The 17,915-nt window shown below is 37.4% G+C and overlaps 2 protein-coding genes across 2 annotated transcripts in view; one reads left to right on the top strand and one right to left on the bottom strand.

Annotated features, from left to right (window-relative positions):
- Positions 1 to 246: 246 nt before the first annotated feature.
- Positions 247 to 13,467, bottom strand: LOC136268568 (GPN-loop GTPase 1-like). The gene is made up of 14 exons (XM_066063946.1): positions 13,296 to 13,467; positions 11,676 to 11,769; positions 10,292 to 10,331; positions 10,165 to 10,231; positions 8,863 to 8,900; positions 6,654 to 6,732; positions 5,598 to 5,692; positions 4,558 to 4,603; positions 3,745 to 3,819; positions 3,343 to 3,414; positions 1,727 to 1,849; positions 1,155 to 1,251; positions 603 to 713; positions 247 to 389 (listed from the first exon to the last, which is right to left on the bottom strand). Exons 1-14 carry the CDS (start codon positions 13,443 to 13,445, stop codon positions 316 to 318), a joined length of 1,161 nt encoding a protein of 386 aa, XP_065920018.1. The 5' UTR covers positions 13,446 to 13,467; the 3' UTR covers positions 247 to 315.
- Positions 13,468 to 13,496: 29 nt separating this feature from the next.
- The window catches only part of LOC136268600 (ankyrin-1-like), a 51,765-nt gene continuing 47,346 nt past the window's right edge, over positions 13,497 to 17,915 (top strand). The window contains exons 1-2 of the mRNA XM_066063979.1: positions 13,497 to 13,665; positions 16,479 to 16,558. The gene's annotated coding sequence lies outside the window, so the exon portion shown is untranslated. The remainder of the gene's footprint in view (positions 13,666 to 16,478; positions 16,559 to 17,915) is intronic.

The following is a 17,915-nucleotide window of genomic DNA, read 5'->3' on the forward strand; positions in this document are numbered from 1 at the left end:
TGGCTATACACACATATAGATATAATTTTATGAACATATGCCACTGATATGCAACATATGCTGGACCTCAATATTCTTATATACACATGTTTATATACAGGAGTACACTGCATGTGTGATTTAAACTAATTTGTATAATTATGTGCTGTAATAAAAAACAACATACTTTTCAAATACAGGCTCTACAGTTATCTGACCACTCTAGGGTACTAACTATTTTGTTAGAGTATTTTGATTCATGACATGTACTGTAGGATAATTTTTTAAAATTTGCACATTGCAAAAAGTGACATTTACAAATATGATGTGTGGATATCATGACTGAGTTCTTTTGACTTCTGTTGATGTGGAGGATTTCAAAAACTTCTGAAATGATTCTTCTTCCAGTTCTACAAATATGTACGTAAACATTCTAAGTATACAGTTGTGAACCAGTGAATGGTCCCAAACTGTAATGCAGTACATCCGTTACATACACATTAAAATTGATGGCATGCGTTTGCATTATTATACAGGTAGCAATACATACATGCTATGGTCAAATTTTACATTAATTTTTCTGTTATCACATTTACTATGTGCTGTACAAGATCAATACTTACTGTCATTTGTGTCATCTTCCATGGCATCATCTGAATCTTCCTCATCTGCTGCACCAAGGTTAACAAAAACTCTGTTGGTGGCTGTCTCCACTGGTCGTTCGGGATCTTTTGCTGAAAAATAAAATGTAGCTGTAGCAGTGTGTGGCGTATTTGTAGTGTGTGTAGTATTGTAAGAGTGTGAGTGTAGGTACACGTGTGTGCGTGTGCATGCGTGTGTGTATGTGTAGGATCGGTCTTTTATAACATCAGGTCGGTAGGGGCCAGTTTTTTTTAGCACCGTGTCACACTCCTTGTGGTGACCCTGGAAACAGCTATTAGCCAGCTAAGCTGACGACAGTCGTGAAATTATATACTATGTGATGAGCCCAGGATGCTGTCCCCACTTAGCACATACCAACCTGGTGCCTCTGCGGAGGTTTCGCAAGCCTTCCACAAGATAATACCTTAAATTTGCACATACAACAGAAACAGCTTGGTGGGTTTGTCACAATGTTAATGGCTTTGTGCACGTGTGTGTGCACGTAACAAAAAATGTGTGTGACACATACGCACCAACAATGTTTGGTGCAATATCAAGAAGGTTAGCTGCACCAAAATCTTTCCTCAACTTCTCCAATTCTGCCTTCTGCTTCTCTTCATTGTCTTTAGCCTACAATAACAATGGTATACTAAAATGAACACCACTATATACATATTAATAGCATTAATGTGTTGTATAGATGTGTATGGAGGCAATGAGCTCAAGACAGCTGCTAAAAGTATTAACACAGTAAAGTAGTATCAGGCATGTGTTGTTAAATTATGCACTGTAGTTGCTGAGTTTCAGTGGCTGTAGAAATAATAATTGCTGCACCCTTTATCATTATAAGTATGTACGTAAATACTTACTTAAGAGTGTATATCAAAATTTCTTACATACTGTATGTACATACAATGTATGTGTGGCATATGTGAGCTTATAGATCAATAGAACTTCCATTACTTGTCAAGTACACCCAGTGTATAGTACTTAAGTTTGATCAACTTTTCAATTGCATACTCACTCGCATACTTACTCAATAAGAGTGGCTACTATTTAGAATAAAAAATAAATTTCTATGCAGACGCTCATGTAATATACATACCTGTGATTGCTTGGCCTTTAATAGTTGTGGATAATAGACTGAGTGATATTCCTTCACACCATCAGCAACTGCTTGAAAAAATTCTTCTATTCCAGTTCCGAGTAAAGAGGAAACTCCAACAGCCTGTAGGAGATAGTACAACATTACAGAAAAAGTTACAGTAAAAAAAGTCACAGTAACCAGACAATTCAAATTTAGGCCTGCAAGGTATAAAAAAAAGGACAATGCATCTTATAGTGCTGGTCACTGTAAAGCGCTAATAACAATAACAATACGTAAGTCATATCCTTGTGTATGCAAAATATTTAGCAGCTCAGCAAACGGTTGGCAACGAAATGTTTCACTTTTTACTAGTCAGTGTGGTCACACTCTTAACAATTTGAATTTCATTAGAGACTAAGTAGCAGATGGAGATACTCTAATAAAACACTCACTCCGATACAACAGCTAAGAATTTGGTAGTATACAGTGACACCTACAGTACTGTACCTATGATCCATTGCTATAAAGGGGACTGCATTTAAGAAATATCAGAAGTGTACCAAGGTTGGCTTTTTGATATCCTATATTTAAGTCTACCACAGGAACAAGTGGTTTAGTGACGTACAAACTTTTTTGATCTAGATACGTAGCTGCTACGTTCTTCATGTGGTTATGTAAGTTGAACAAGTGTCTGTATTTGTACATTGAACTGCTGAGGCGTACTGAGCGTACCAACAAATTACGAACTCCCTTTCTACACTCAGACTGGGCAGAGGGGAACTGATAGTAGTGATCCAGTGGTGACCAACTAACAATCATATATGGAACCAGGAAAGCCCATACTACAGTGGCTGACCCGATTTAACATATCCATACACTAAATAGATAAAGGTGTACCTTGAAGAAAGTAATACGTATGTACAAATCAGAAAATTACTGAATAAAGGCTCATTATAATCTCCGTTATATAACAAAAGGCTGCTGTATCCTTACAGTAATAGAGCTGTACTGTAAGTGGACACATGATCATTACACTGGAGTGTTCAATATAGGAAGGGTAAGAGTGATCATATAATTGAAAAGTAAGTAAAATCAAACAGCTATTTGTTTTATCACAAAACTTTGTTAAACTACCCTAATAGAACATACACCCACTCTAAATTTGAAACAATGATTATGGTATTAACTATTAAGGTATTCAAACAATGGATATTTCTGTTAATCAATTGACATTTGGGTAATTGATACTCTACTACGTTTCATATTAATAGCTCCAACCATGACAATCAAAGTGATGAGCTTTATTAAAGGAGCAACCATCTGATGAACCAGAGAACAGAATATATAGCTACAACTGTACAGTAAGTTCGACATTTGTGGGTATCTATTGTCAGAGTTGTGTAATAGATGCCTCACCACCATAGGCAACCAAGCATTGACAGCGACTATCAGGGCTTCCTTAATGCATAAGGCTTGGTTATGCCTAACCGATACTGCCAAGCTGTTATGACAGAGAAGTGAAGCTGGTTTTTGGGTGATATTTTTTTTGGCCCAAACCTCCATGATTCCTACTATACAGTACTACCGTACATACTGTATGATACAAATTCCATGTATCATGTGTGCATGCTTACCTTCAAATTTTGATAAAACTCATCCAATACTAAGCTCATTGATCTGGCTAAACCTGAAGCATATGAGGTCTCCTAAATAATAATCACAATTTATTGTTACGATATTGTACATATGAACATACTATTAACGTACACACACACTTACACAAAAAGCAAAGCATAGCTTGTGCTATAAAGCCTTAACAAATAAATAATAAAATGAAATACGAAAAATAAATAAAACTCAGTGCAACCAAACTCTCCTAGGGGAAGGACTAGTACCCCACAGGAAGTTGCACCATTTCTTACAGGTAAAGGTTTGAAATACTCGTACACTACATATGCATGCGTGCATGTACGCATGTGCGCACACACTGCATACACACACACTACATACGCACACACACACGCACGCACACACACCTGTTGTAATGCTTCATGGAACACCTCAAAATCTTGCATCCATTCCATAGCAAATGTGTGATCAACTATGTCAGTCTGTGGCAGTTGGTAAAGTATGAACAACATATATGTGAAACAGGAAACAACACATTACACTATATAGATTACAAATACACGTATGTTGTACAAAATACCAAACAAAGAAGAACCTGAATGAATTGAAGGGGTCAGCGGCAAAAGGGGACAAGCACCATTGAAAAATAAGGTGACCATGTGGTGGGCATTAAATAGCATTTTGGGCCATAATTGAATTGCTGTAATATTTGAGACTGCCTTGAACTTTTAAATTCTGTTGTTTACTTAGTAACAACATTATTCAACATGCCTTAAATGATCCATTTCATTTTTAAGGGATGAAAAAAATCTAAAATGGCACAGCTGATCCCTTCAATTACATCTAAGTTAAAGTACAGCTGTAGTTCCAGTGATCACATTTTTGCTCAAGTACTGTGAGTACATACACACGTGTTGGTAACCCATGATGGTATTCTAGTTATGGATTGATCCATGCCTGATCGACTAGTAGTAGGCTGACCTGTTTACACAGAGGGAAACGATGTAAAATCAAACGGTACCTAGATGGCTACCAGTACTTCACAATCCATCAACCACGTGATCACTTCAAGTTGTATCACATTTTAAACCAGGACAGTCAACATATGTAAGCAAGTCAACCAGTGCATTACACATACATAGCAATTTGGGAATTGTACATGTGTGCTAGAGTTGTACTGTATGCACACAAGTCAACTTTTATGATACGGTAGAACATACCTTGTTCATCACTACTACAAAGGGTAGTTTAATCTTGTACAGAATACTGTAAGCAAAAAGTAAAGAAATAAAACACATAGCAGATACAGCACAGTACAGTACATACATGTATACAGCACACATACCTGCAGGATATGTACATATGCACACAGCCACACACAGTACAAAACAGTGGTTTATCTCATTGTAATGTACATGTACAGTATCTAGTGGTAGGGCACAGTTACCGTAAGTCGGGGTACTGTTGGCAAATGAGGTTTGTCGACTGCTCAATTAGAGTATATATTGCTCGTGTACAGTAAACCATTCTTAGACACTAAATTCAAAATCTTGTGTACCCATACTGTACTCATTGCTGCTTATAAATACTAACAAACAAACTGTGAACTGGTAAGTGACCAGTTGTCATGGCAATGGTCCACACCTTAACACAGCATTGGTAAAGTGTGCATGCAAAAGTACCTAGCCATAAACAGTTCACATAATATGTAAAAACTACAGTAAACAGTTGATACTACATAGATACAAGTATGGTATAAGAAGTCACAACTATGTGAAACAAAATGCCTACTCGGATACACCATAATATGGGCACACTGTGTGCTATCAGATTGTATAAGTGTCCCTGCTGAAAAGTACATGCATGTAAAATGATAAATGATATAGGTGGTCTGTTGGGGCTTTTTTGTACCGGGTCTTGAGTCACAGCATCCACATGTATGATTTTTAATATATAGGTCTTGTACATACGTACATTACAACCACTACTGTAACATTCTGTAGTACTCAGAACATACAGTTGGTCTTCAGTTATCCGACCCTGAAATTGAGTATTTCAAGTGTACATATGTTTCATTACACAGTATAGTTGGATGGAGGTCGGTATATAATTCAGTGGCTTGAAATCTGAACACTGCCATCATAGACCATTAGGGTTCACACAGCTGAGGGTCAACTGCACACATACTGTACACAACTATATATATATATATATATCACATGTACACTACACTAAAATGTAACTACTATACAATACATACCTGCAGGCATACAGCATGTTAGACATGAACGTGACAGGATTAACACTGCGGACTATATCCATGATGTAGACTATAACTGTAGGATATGTTGATGCCTGTAAACAATACAATACATGTAAACCCTCAGGGCATTCTACCCTTGTATACAGTATCTGAACCACTGTTCATCTACAGTGTGTATGTAAAAAGAAAAGAAAAAATGTGACTCTTAAACTTCACAAAACACCTATGCCTTGCACATATATAGGCTAGGGCTGAGCGATACTACCGCTTTAGCGATATATCGCGATATTTTGAAAGTATCGATATCGCAATATTTTGTTATTAACTATCGTGATACCATGCCTGTACATTACTGTCATTAAAAATCCATTTGTTATGCAGTACTAGGCTAAGAATCCTTGTAAGTGATAAAGTCCACCCATCTGGTTTCCCCTGCAGAGAGGTGTGAACACCATAACAACCTCAAAGCATGTGTTACAATAACTGTTACTGTAAACAAGGATGATAGTGGCTAGTTTGTTATCACCTATAAGGACTTCCTGCAGGAATGCTGAGCAATATGCTATGTAGCACCAGCTATGATTGACTTATTTGTAAGTATCGTGAACTATTTAGTATCGTGAATAGTGGCTTTAGTATTGATCGTGATACTAAAATGGCAGTATCGCTCAGCTCTAATATAGGCTATGTGCGTATCCTTACCCCAGCATATTCACCCACAGGAACACATTTGTCGATTGTCATAAACATTAAAACTCAGATACATTGTTTCTGGATTGGAAGCGTGCATATGTAGAATACAGGAATATGCAATTTATAAAAATTCAGTAATTCATTTTTGTACAACATATAAGACTTTTACAAAACTTCAACAAAACACTTGACTACATTTTGTGCAGATCCACATTCTATTTTGCACAACAGAACACATGCAATAACGCGCACTGCTAAAAATTGGACAGGAGATTTCACAAACTACACATACATCATTCCCACTAACATCTACATACCAGTATACAGAGTTTGACCATAATGCTCATGTAATTTACTTACCAAAGTTTCAGTGATAATACTCCCAGAGGCTGACCATGTAAAAACCTCTATCTGTCCAGGAGTATCCAACAAAATGTACCTATTAAGCAAACACACATGTGACCCAGTCTGGGAAAACTGGTCTTATCGCCCATTTGAAAGTATCAAGAAATGCCGGTTTTAAATATTCAGAGTGTTGTAGCTTGCCAATGGTGGTAGCTACGCGTACCAAATTTTCACACGTTTTACAACAATTTATTACCTTCCAGATCATCCACTGAAGAACTACTCAGCAGCTAAGTTTCCTGTCATTTTAGATAATTTTTTAACCGAGGTTGGCTGTATCAGGCGAGCTCCAAAAGGGATGGGAGGTGGGGGCCTGGAAGGTGGGAAAGATGCTGTTCAAAAATTGAAGAGGAACGTTTTGGGATGAATTAGGCCAAGTTATGGGCCATTCAGGTCTCACAACTGGCTAAAATAAAAGGAAATTCACTGCAGATGTATTTATTCAACATCACGGAGCTGTACAGCCACATACAGCTAGCCATTCCCAGGGTGACCACAGCTCCATTAAGGCCCCACACCGCACGTACGGATCGCCACTGGGCTTGGGAAAAGCAGCCAGCAAAACCAGACCACTCAAGTCTAGCTGATTTTGATTGTATAGTTTATTCATGTAGCTTTGTGTTCTGGGTGAAAAATCGAATCTCTGACATGGGCGATAAGACCGGTTTTCCCAGACTGGGTCACATACAGTATTATACTTAAGTGTGTTCACTAGTCATAAAAATGTTACACAAAAGTACAATAAACAAAAAATTAGGGATCATAAAAAAAGTAGTGAAACAGGAAGGTTGCCTATACCTGAAGATACTAGTGGACATGGGTATAACCAGGGATTAAAACTCCATTAGTATATTCTCAGGTATGGGCGACCTCTCTTGTTTCACTCACACCGCACGTACGGATCGCCACTGGGCTTGGGAAAAGTAGCCAGCAAAACCAGACCACTCAAGTCTAGCTGATTTTGATTGTATAGTTTATTCATGTAGCTTTGTGTTCTGGGTGAAAAATCGAATCTCTGACATGGGCGATAAGACCGGTTTTCCCAGACTGGGTCACATACAGTATTATACTTAAGTGCGTTCACTAGTCATAAAAATGTTACACAAAAGTACAATAAACAAAAAATTAAGGATCATAAAAAAGTAGTGAAACAGGAAGGTTGCCTATACCTGAAGATACTAGTGGACATGGGTATAACCAGGGATTAAAACTCCATTAGTATATTCTCAGGTATGGGCGACCTCTCTTGTTTCACTCACACCGCACGTACAGATCGCCACTGGGCTTGGGAAAAGCAGCCAGCAAAACCAGACCACTCAAGTCTAGCTGATTTTGATTGTATAGTTTATTCATGTAGCTTTGTGTTCTGGGTGAAAAATCGAATCTCTGACATGGGCGATAAGACCGGTTTTCCCAGACTGGGTCACATACAGTATTATACTTAAGTGTGTTCACTAGTCATAAAAATGTTACACAAAAGTAAAATAAACAAAAAATTAGGGATCATAAAAAAAGTAGTGAAACAGGAAGGTTGCCTATACCTGAAGATACTAGTGGGCATGGGTATAACCAGGGATTAAAACTCCATTAGTATATTCTCTGATATGGGCGACCTCTCTTGTTTCACTCCTTGTACATTCAAAACAACATCGCCAAAATTAAACACCCCAAACAAGCAACAGCGAAAAGAGCTATATAGCCAACCCCCTAGTCCAAACCGGCCACGTACATCAGAGAAGGTTGGTAATGCACCATCAAACATCTCAAGTGATCTCAAAACAGAAGTTCAATCCATTTCATTTTGCCCCGACACATCAATACCAATAAAAACTATTCTAATGCATGAATTGATATCAATAAATTATGGTTTCCATATCTAGGGTCCTTCTTTCAGTTACCAAACATTTTCTGTGGCTTTCCTAGCTAAGAAACAAATGCTACATAACGCGTAATTCTCATAAAGGTGATGAATGGACTTCAAAATAACAATGCCAACTTCATGGGACATGTTTGAAAGTGAAATTACACCTAGCAATACATCATAAGGCTATAATGCATGATCACCTTCCACTTTTAAAAATTGCATCACGTTTTTTCAACCACAATGTTTAGTCTCTTCTGGACACATACAGTACATTATGATGCATACAGTAGATAGACTAACTTGCAATCTGTTCCCTTCTTATCAATCAATCCAATAACCTTTAAAAAATGAAAATTTGGTAATGTAGTTTGACAGATAGAGAGATATTGCAATACATAGCCATACACACATGTGCAGCATATTGTAAATGAAGTTTGTTAAAATGAAACCACTTTTAAATTTGTAATGCATTTTGATAATGTGAACATTTGTCCCATTTGACAGGTCACATATACATATGTGACCGGATCTGCAAAAACCTGACACAATCGTGCATTTTTTGAACTCCTGTTTATTAAATATTCATAATCTACGTAGCCAAGTGTATGTTCTGGCAAAGTTTCAGCCTCATATGCTGTGAGTTACAACCCTACAAAGCAGCAACAACAGAAAGATTGAATTGTACAGCAAGTATAGGGAAAATAGATTACAGGTGCATACTAAAATGGTTGTAACCTGTAACTCAATAATCAGTATGACATATGGGAGTTGCAATTTGCACCATCGTGTTCATAGTGAATAGGGTTCACACAGCGGAGGGTAATCAATTATTAATCAATATCAATTATTAGGGGAATCAATTATTACTGGGTAAGTTTTTCCTTGTTTCTTCACTACACAGAAAGATTGATCACATACTACTTTCATAACTTGCATATCCTTGGGTCTACTGCAATGAAACAAAGATTTTCGAGCTACAGGGAAACAAGATGGTATCCAGGTTTTTATTACTAGACCCTTTCTTCACTAAGAACAAAGCAATGAAAAACTTTACGGAACTTAATAATATTTCACCCATTGTATTCACTGTAAATTTAGGTTTGCACGATTGTGTTGGGCTTTCACAGATCCAGTCACATATTTATAGAGCCCTAAATCCAGGGAGAGGTAAATGACAATTCCTACGTACATATAAGTACAGTGCATGTACAAACATATACTGTAGGATTGGTGTGTTTTAAAGTCTTATGTGGTGAATAGTATAAAATGAGTATATTTCAACCACTATGAATTTAGACCTATGGTAATTTCTACTAGCATCTTGATTTCAAACAACTTTTGAGTTAGCCAATGAACTGATGTTGTTAACCAAATCTATAATATTTATGAGAAGTCTTAAAAATATATTTGTTGATATGTAACTGTTGAAATGGTAAAATCTTTAATTTTATACACTACAATGTATAAGAACATAGAGAGGTACTGACACACTACACCGTACTTGTAGATTATAACCTTACTGTACATGGAAAGGGTGTAGAAGTGCAAGACACTGTATATACAAGAGTAATCACTTTAAACACACAAACAGTGACAACTTACTTGATCAAATCTTGTTGAGAAGAGGTTTAGAGAAGTGACTATAGCTCCATTGGGACCTAACCCATACCTAACATGGCAACCACACATGTGTGTATTAATTGTTGTCAAGTACCGTATAGTGACTCACTGTTTCATGATCTCTTTATACTTGACTGTATCTCTGATATCTGGAATATAGTATAATACACAAAGATATGTTATATGTACATACAGTAATATGAAACGACTGAATACTCAGTTGAACATCATTACATGAAAACACAGGAACCAGATATGGATTTTTATTACTGTAAAGCTGGTAATTTTTGAAGAGTTTCTACTTTCGGATGTTTCGAAGAGGCCCTTCTCTTCGAAAATAAATTCCACGTCCTGTTGTTCTTTGAAAAAAATTCCCACAAGTGAAAGCAACGATCCAACATTAGGCAATTTGCTTGTACATTCCTCGAGTTTTAGCTCAGTATTACTGATGATAATGGGTAAACTGTATCCAATAACCAGAAAACAGGTGATCCAGAATGGGAATTGATGCCGTCTGCTCTATAGAATCTATGGTAGGTAGCTAGCTACAATCGAGTCAGCGATTTTACTCCACTCGAGACTCCCCCCTGTCTTCTTTCCAGTGCAGGGATGGGGTTATTCCATCAGTAAGTCAGTTTTTGGCAGACATTCAGATATCTTCATAATTTGTGGCACAAATTTCCGTTTATTTGAAATCCACCCGGACTTCAAAATATACACTCTTCGAAATTAAAATCCTTCGAAATTCAGATTTTGCTTATGATGCAAAATTTACTGCTTCGATAATAACCCGCTATACGGTACCAATTTTTAGTTGTTCATGTCGCAGGCAATGTGTAAGAGTTGCAAGAAAGAACATGATGATTCATTGTGATGAAGACTAACATGAAGAGTTAGCTCTTAGTAACAACTGATGTTGTGCAGGATATTAGCAACATAAGAGAGTAATTCACTGTATGTAGCTGGTTGATACAACCTGCACAGTGTGTGAAGGATATGTTCAGCATGTGAAGCACGCTTTATCTAAGGGAGTCTGGGGACATGCCCCCCACCACCCACACACAAAAATCTATCAGTAACAATTTTGATTGTAATTTTATTTGAAAGTGAATGTTTTATTCGAGCGTTAATCGGATGGCTGGAGGTTCGAGGCTGCCCAGGTCCAGTCATGGATATTTTCTATTTTCTCCACCTTACTTTACAACTTTAAACAGACTGTAGGACCAGGTGTCCTACAGACCTTCAGCACTTGTGCTGTAAAGCCTTAACACAATAAATAATAAAAACAAAGAGTATCACTACTTGGAAAAGCAGAGGCCACTCTAAGGGAAGGGATCTAGCCCACTCTCCCCATGGTATAGTACACTATATTATGCTAAACTATATCAATGGTAACCTACACATATGTGCTTGTAATAGCACTGCAACAAAGAAATAAATACTTGCTGTGGTATTAATAAGTTTAGTACACGAATTACACACAAATAACTCACCAATATTAGCTGGGAAGGGTACTTGGTTGACTGCAGGATCAAGGTTGATGCAATATGGTGGGCATTTCTTGGAATATAAGTGGGTACTTATTCTCTGCAGAAAGAGGTGAACTTGCTAGATATAACACACTGAAAAGCATGACAAATTATGCACAAATACAGTAAGTACATACGGTAGTATGTAAAAGCTATATCACAGATTGGAATATCTTAGTATTGACACGAATTCAGAGACAAAGCTGAGGATCAATATCAACATTCAACTGCTGTGATAAAACTGGCTCCTAATTGAAAGACGTACTGGTAAAATGGAGCTGCCTTAAAGCCACCTCTCTAAAAAGGTCAACTTTTAATCCTACAAATCATGGAATTTCATGATGACAAATACATAATGTGAGCTGGGTCACATGATCTTAACGAGTATTCCAGTACCAATGTTACTAATGTTAACGAGTACTTGAGAATTTTAGTATTTGTTTCATCCCCAGTACAATTGCACTGCTACCAGTGAAGTTACGGTAAACACAACAAATGCAACAAAAATCAATTAAACATCAGACATGCAGTGTTGGCAATCAAAATTCAGTATCAGTACACAGGTTCTAATAGTTCTTGCGTGCCGACAAATTTAAAGCGGAAGTCACGTGTGGTAATTATAGTTTGAAGTTCAAAAATAAATCGATTTGATTGGTCGAAATTCTATGCACGTGATTTCGCTTGTTTTTGTTGTCGCGCAAGAACTATTAGAAGCTGTGTATAACATGTTTATGCAAGCTACATACAAAGCCATATACATCAAAGTAGCAACAATCCTTCACCTATCACTGCAGTCATAGATTGACATTGTCCTCAGACTCATGTAAATAATTGAGAAATTCTACTCCTGCTGTGATATATAACTAATAACGCTTTACTATGACAGACTACAATATAAGAATACAGTACATACTATGGCAATATTATCAAATATCAAAGAGAGCAGTGGGATGTTGCACTAGGGTTGTACGTAGCAGCAAGAGTTCATAACATTTTTTTTGCAAAGTTAACTTCTCCACAGGCTTTTGTTACATTACATACCAACAGCCACAAGCAAAAAGCATCTGCTTTGCACTCCCACTGCACAGTTTATAATATATTGACACAGTCTCAAGCGTTGTGTTACAGTCATCATGGCTCCTGGTGAAAATTGTTGTGGGGTAAGAGTAATGAGATAAAGGCTTGCTACGGAGAATATTCATGCTCGGACTTCTAATTATTAGGCCGCTCCAACAAAATTCCTTGTTTCCCATTTCATTGACCTTAAAAATACATGCGGGCAGGCAGTTCATTATCCATTATAGATATTTCCACTAGTTTTCGAAATTCATAACTATCTTACAGGTAAGAATAGAGTAGAAATATTTAAACTAAGAACCTTAACAGTGAAAAGCTAGGTAGCTAAATGGGCTTTATTCTGAATGCTAAACTATAGTTACTGCTATGATGCCTATGTAGTCACATGATAAATAATGAATATTTGAATGAATGACCATGCGGGAAGAGAATCTGCATGCGGGCGGGAAATGGGAAACAATGAATTTTGTTGGAGTGGCCTTAGACCCACAATCAATAATTTCATACCTGCATGAAAGTCGTTTTTCCTGATCCAGCCATTCCGAGACATACAATACAAGTGGGTTTATCGCTAGCAGTGACTGCTGACTCAGGTTTTGTCAGCAACGAAGCTGCCGCCTGTTCACTTGCACTAGAAGAGTCCATTCCTTCTGCCATTGTAATTCGCAATAGCGTTAATTAAATCCGGTATTTATAGAATTACGGAGCTAATTATGTAATTAGCTACGACACATTCTCGTGACGAAGTGGGTAGGTTGACATCGCCCTATGCTAGTAGTCTATAAAAAACTTGATTAATGGCACTTATGCCGAGACTTACGCATGATGTTGGCGGAATGCTGGTTTTGGAAAGTGCACTCAGTCAAGTAGAACTCACGTGAGTTAATTGCGAGGGGTTAGCTAATTGCTGTGTTATTATTATTGTTATTATTTATCAATTTTACCAAAAAGGAAGGCATACACAAAAGGCAAAGCCTGTACTTGCGCATGGTGTTGTTTCTTCTGCACTATGACAAGGCTGGCACTACATGAGGCTTTCCACTTACAAGTTTTACATAGGGAAGGTAACTAGGGCTAATTAATAATAAACCATAGAGGTCAAGGGGTGTAAAGGCAGGGGTGGATACAGGGGGGCTCTTTACCCCCCTCCAAAATTTTTGTATACCAAAGATCGAGATAGTCTAATAGAGCAGTCACTAATAAAGCAATCACAGTACTAGAATAGTGTGTAGCGAGCTATTTAAGGATTTTTATGTTCTTTATCAGCAATAAATGCATAGTTGGTGAGGTGGGCAGCTATTGTCAACTGGCTGTGACCCTTTTTTTTTTGGTCTCACCTTACCAAACCAGACAATGTAGTGCCTCAGTTCATTTTGACCCCCCCCCTTTTCATAAGTGACACTATGCATTTTTTGTTGTTGTAGAAGTTGAAGTTAGTCTTGATTTTTTTGTTTACTTTAACTGTTGTGACCGAGTGTATTAGATCAGAGTATTCACTGTTACTGTAAGTAGATCGTATCAATATAAGTGACAATTTCTTGCAAGTTTCATTCAGCTAATTTGCTAGCTAGACAGTAGTAATAGTTGATCACCACAATTAGAAAGCTACGTCCAGCATTCATGTATGTAGCTAGTATTTTTGAATTAGTGCCTACCTCTATTCTTACTACCTGCATTTTCACTATTCATTGTTTTGTAATGGAATTCCCTTGCCATCATAGCCCCCAGCATTTCTGCTGCTAAGTGCTGGACAGTTGGATAACACTAGTGACTGTTATTGCTATCTTAATTGAGATCATTCACATTTAGCTGACCCTGGGACAAGTCAGTATATAATATGTTATTGGACAGAAAGTTGTGGAGTGATGAGGTGATGATTATGATGGTAGATCTCACCAAAGCCTGGTAGACATGTCTCATAACTAGTAACCATATACATTTATTCACATATGTCGTACAATTCTCTTCTTCCCTTTCTAAAGCATATCTGAGCATATGAGCATAATAGTCATGAAAATGTGTCACAAAAGTTAACAAACAAGCATATTTTATATGAAAATAACTAGTAACTGAAGTACTTAGTTACCTTTACAAAAGTAAGTTACACGTGTGGGATAAAAGTAATGAGTAACTATATGAAGGACTCCCCAACTCTGATACCTGGAGAGTCAAGCACTCTGCACCATACTCCAAAGCACAATAATTGTGAGAGTATCCACAATTATATATAGTGTCAGTGCTAAAGGGTAATGATAATGAATCATCTGCCTGAACTACGTATGTTTTACAGAACAGTCTGACGAAGAATATGAATAGTAGCCTGACAGCCTAAGCGTCTTTCTGGAAATCCAACACTTTTTCTTTATGTAAATCAATGCAGTTTTTTGTTGTTTGTTTATTGTTGAAATTGCACGTTTTCAAAAAGTAGTGGACAAGAAACATAATTGCAATTGTAGTGGCTTAATGTGGACCCAAATTAACAGATCTGAAATAAAAGAATTGGACAGTTATAAAGTGTAATAACAAACATGTCTCTGTATATTCTACAAGTACACAATAAAGATTTTTTAACTAGAGTAGGGATCATAGCACACCACATCGATAAAAAGTACCAAAACAAGCTTGAGTAGTGCATGATATTAAATCACAGTAAAACAATAAGAATTGTTATATCCCTACTGTGCTCAAGATATGCCATAATGCACAGTAGGGATATAGCACTTCTTATTGTTTTACTGTCATTTAATATCCCTACTCTAGTAGTTACAAATTCCACAAATTTTTTTGTGTACTCTTTTTTTTGTAAAATAAAATTATTATGACTAAAAGTATTATTAATCCATGCATACCACATATGCATACCACATCAAAAGAAAGAAATGGCATTGCATGCCCCAGCTATTGATTGTCTGAAAAGTGAAGTATCCATACGCTTCGTAGTCAGCTATGTTCAAACAGTTACGAATCAAGAACTGTTCGAAAAGCACTTCTGCAATCAAAGTAGCCACTATGAAAAATACAGACAATTTCCATTACGAAGGGAAGCCATCATGCGCTACCACCAAATTGACACCTTTCAGATGAATGGGACACAAAGGAGCACACTGGTAAGTCCATGAAGAATGCATTGTATGTACTGTGGTATGTCAAAAGGCATGTGTCCGGCTGAAGCGACGTTGAACAGTGAAAAAACCAAGCCCATACATAGCCTTAGCCATTATCAAGTTATGCTTGTCCGAAGGCACAGTCAGTCAGTCACTAGAAAGTTCCGTTTAATAATTTTTAAAAGATTCCATAGCAACTTGTTGAAGTGTTTCAGGTCAATCTGAAGGGTTGTTTTCCTTAGTTTTGCCTAACCAATGCTGCCTCATCGTTGTCAGGGAAACGTAAGGCTGATTTTTGGGTGATTTTTTTCATGGGTTATGCCCAAACCTTTGTGGTTCCTACTATACAGTACAATAGTACTGTATGATTGATTGTTTCAAATGTTCACTAGATGAGTATAGAGTGGTTCTTGTATAGTACTGTCAGTAGTTGTTGTCACCTAGTGTTGATCATGAAACATTCAAAGATATATAAATTCAACTACTTAATGTGATTTGTACTATACTTACACATTACTGTACTTTAGTGACATCTGTGTTATCAGTTTGTTCCATTGTGAGATGGTTATTACAAGAATCATTGCAGGTGATGATGAGCTGAAGTGGATGATGATAAATTATATTGAATAATCAGGAGTACACTGTATATGTAGGACAATTAATGAAGTGAGGCTAGTACGTATGTATAGGTTGTATATATCCATAAAACTGACATGAGATGGTTTGCAATGCATTTCAATCATATTTACATAACAAAAAGATTCTAGCTAGAAATTCTCTTAATGCAGTCATATAGTTATTGATATTGCGGTATTGTGGTTCTGGTAAATGGCATTGAGTATCATACAGTATGATAGTACTGTATAGTAGGGACCACAAAGGTTTGGGTGTGGCACATGAAAAAACATCACCCACAAACCAGTCTCAGTTCTCCCTGATGACAACGAGGCAGTATTGGTTAGGTAATACTAAGCCCAAACAAGCCTTTACATCGACCCGAAACACTTTCACAAGTGTCGGGTCGATCTAAAGGCTTGTTTGGATTTTTTTTGTTTTAAATTTAATAAATGGAATTTTCTAGTGGCTGAGTGACTGACTGACTGAGTAACTGCCTTCAGACAAGCGTAACTCGATAACAGCTAAGACTACGGGCTTGTTTTTTTCACTGTTCGACGTCGGTTCAACCAGACACGTGCTTTTTGGCATACTGCAGTATATACAATGCATTCTTCATCGACTTACCAGTGTCCTCCTTTGTGTTCCATTCATCTTTGCTGACAGCGAAAGGTGTTTATTTGGCGGTAGCATGTGATGGCTTCCCTTTGTAATGGAAATCGTCCATATTTTTCATAGTGGCTACTTTGATTGCAGAGGTGCTTATCGAATAGTTCTTGATTCGTACTGCTGTGTAACTGGATGAACATAGCTGACAAAGGGGGGTATTACGTTTTTCAGACGATAATTGATAGCTGGGGCACGCGGTACCAATAATGGAAATGCACAGTAGAGATAGGACTGTTGATTGTAGAGTATCTCTACCCAAAAGGCGCATGCCCACTGTTGAGTTTGTTATTGTGACGTAATATGGTGGCCATGTGTTGCTTCATTTGGCCTCCAGCCTTGTGACTGCATGTGGTCAGACAGGCTGGCAGGCAGGCTGGCAGGTAAGCCATAGTCTCTCAAAGTTAACACTACAGTTATGATACTGGCTACTTCCACAGGCATCAAATTTGCTGTAAAGAGGTTTCACAAACTTGTGTAAACCTAGCATATGGATTTGTCATTCTGCTTCTTCTTTGTTGGTTATGACACAAAGAATGAGCATACGTGAGTGAACTCTGAATCCCGGGCCTTCTAATTCCATGCTGGATTACAGTAACTACAAATCCTTATGCTAAAGGTTTGCAAATATATTACTGATGGCCCACCAAATGTGGCACCAAAAGGTTAGATCCAACCCAGAATATAATGTTTTACAATGCAATGTAGAACTTGCGCATGCAGGAACTTATTATCTTGCAGC

The sequence above is a fragment of the Dysidea avara genome, chromosome 1, assembly GCF_963678975.1.
Source record: "Dysidea avara chromosome 1, odDysAvar1.4, whole genome shotgun sequence".
NCBI lineage: Eukaryota > Metazoa > Porifera > Demospongiae > Dictyoceratida > Dysideidae > Dysidea > Dysidea avara.

Bases quoted from the DNA above. Each gene is read 5' to 3' on its own strand.
- LOC136268568 (XM_066063946.1), bottom strand. From the start codon at position 13,445: ATGGCAGAAGGAATGGACTCTTCTAGTGCAAGTGAACAGGCGGCAGCT. The intron at 8,901-10,164 runs GTAAGTTGTCAC...CATTTTTTAAAG, and splicing joins TCTCAACAAGATTTGATCAA to GTTATTGGATTGATTGATAA. The intron at 5,693-6,653 runs GTAAGTAAATTA...TATTGTTTACAG, and splicing joins GTATTATCACTGAAACTTTG to GCATCAACATATCCTACAGT.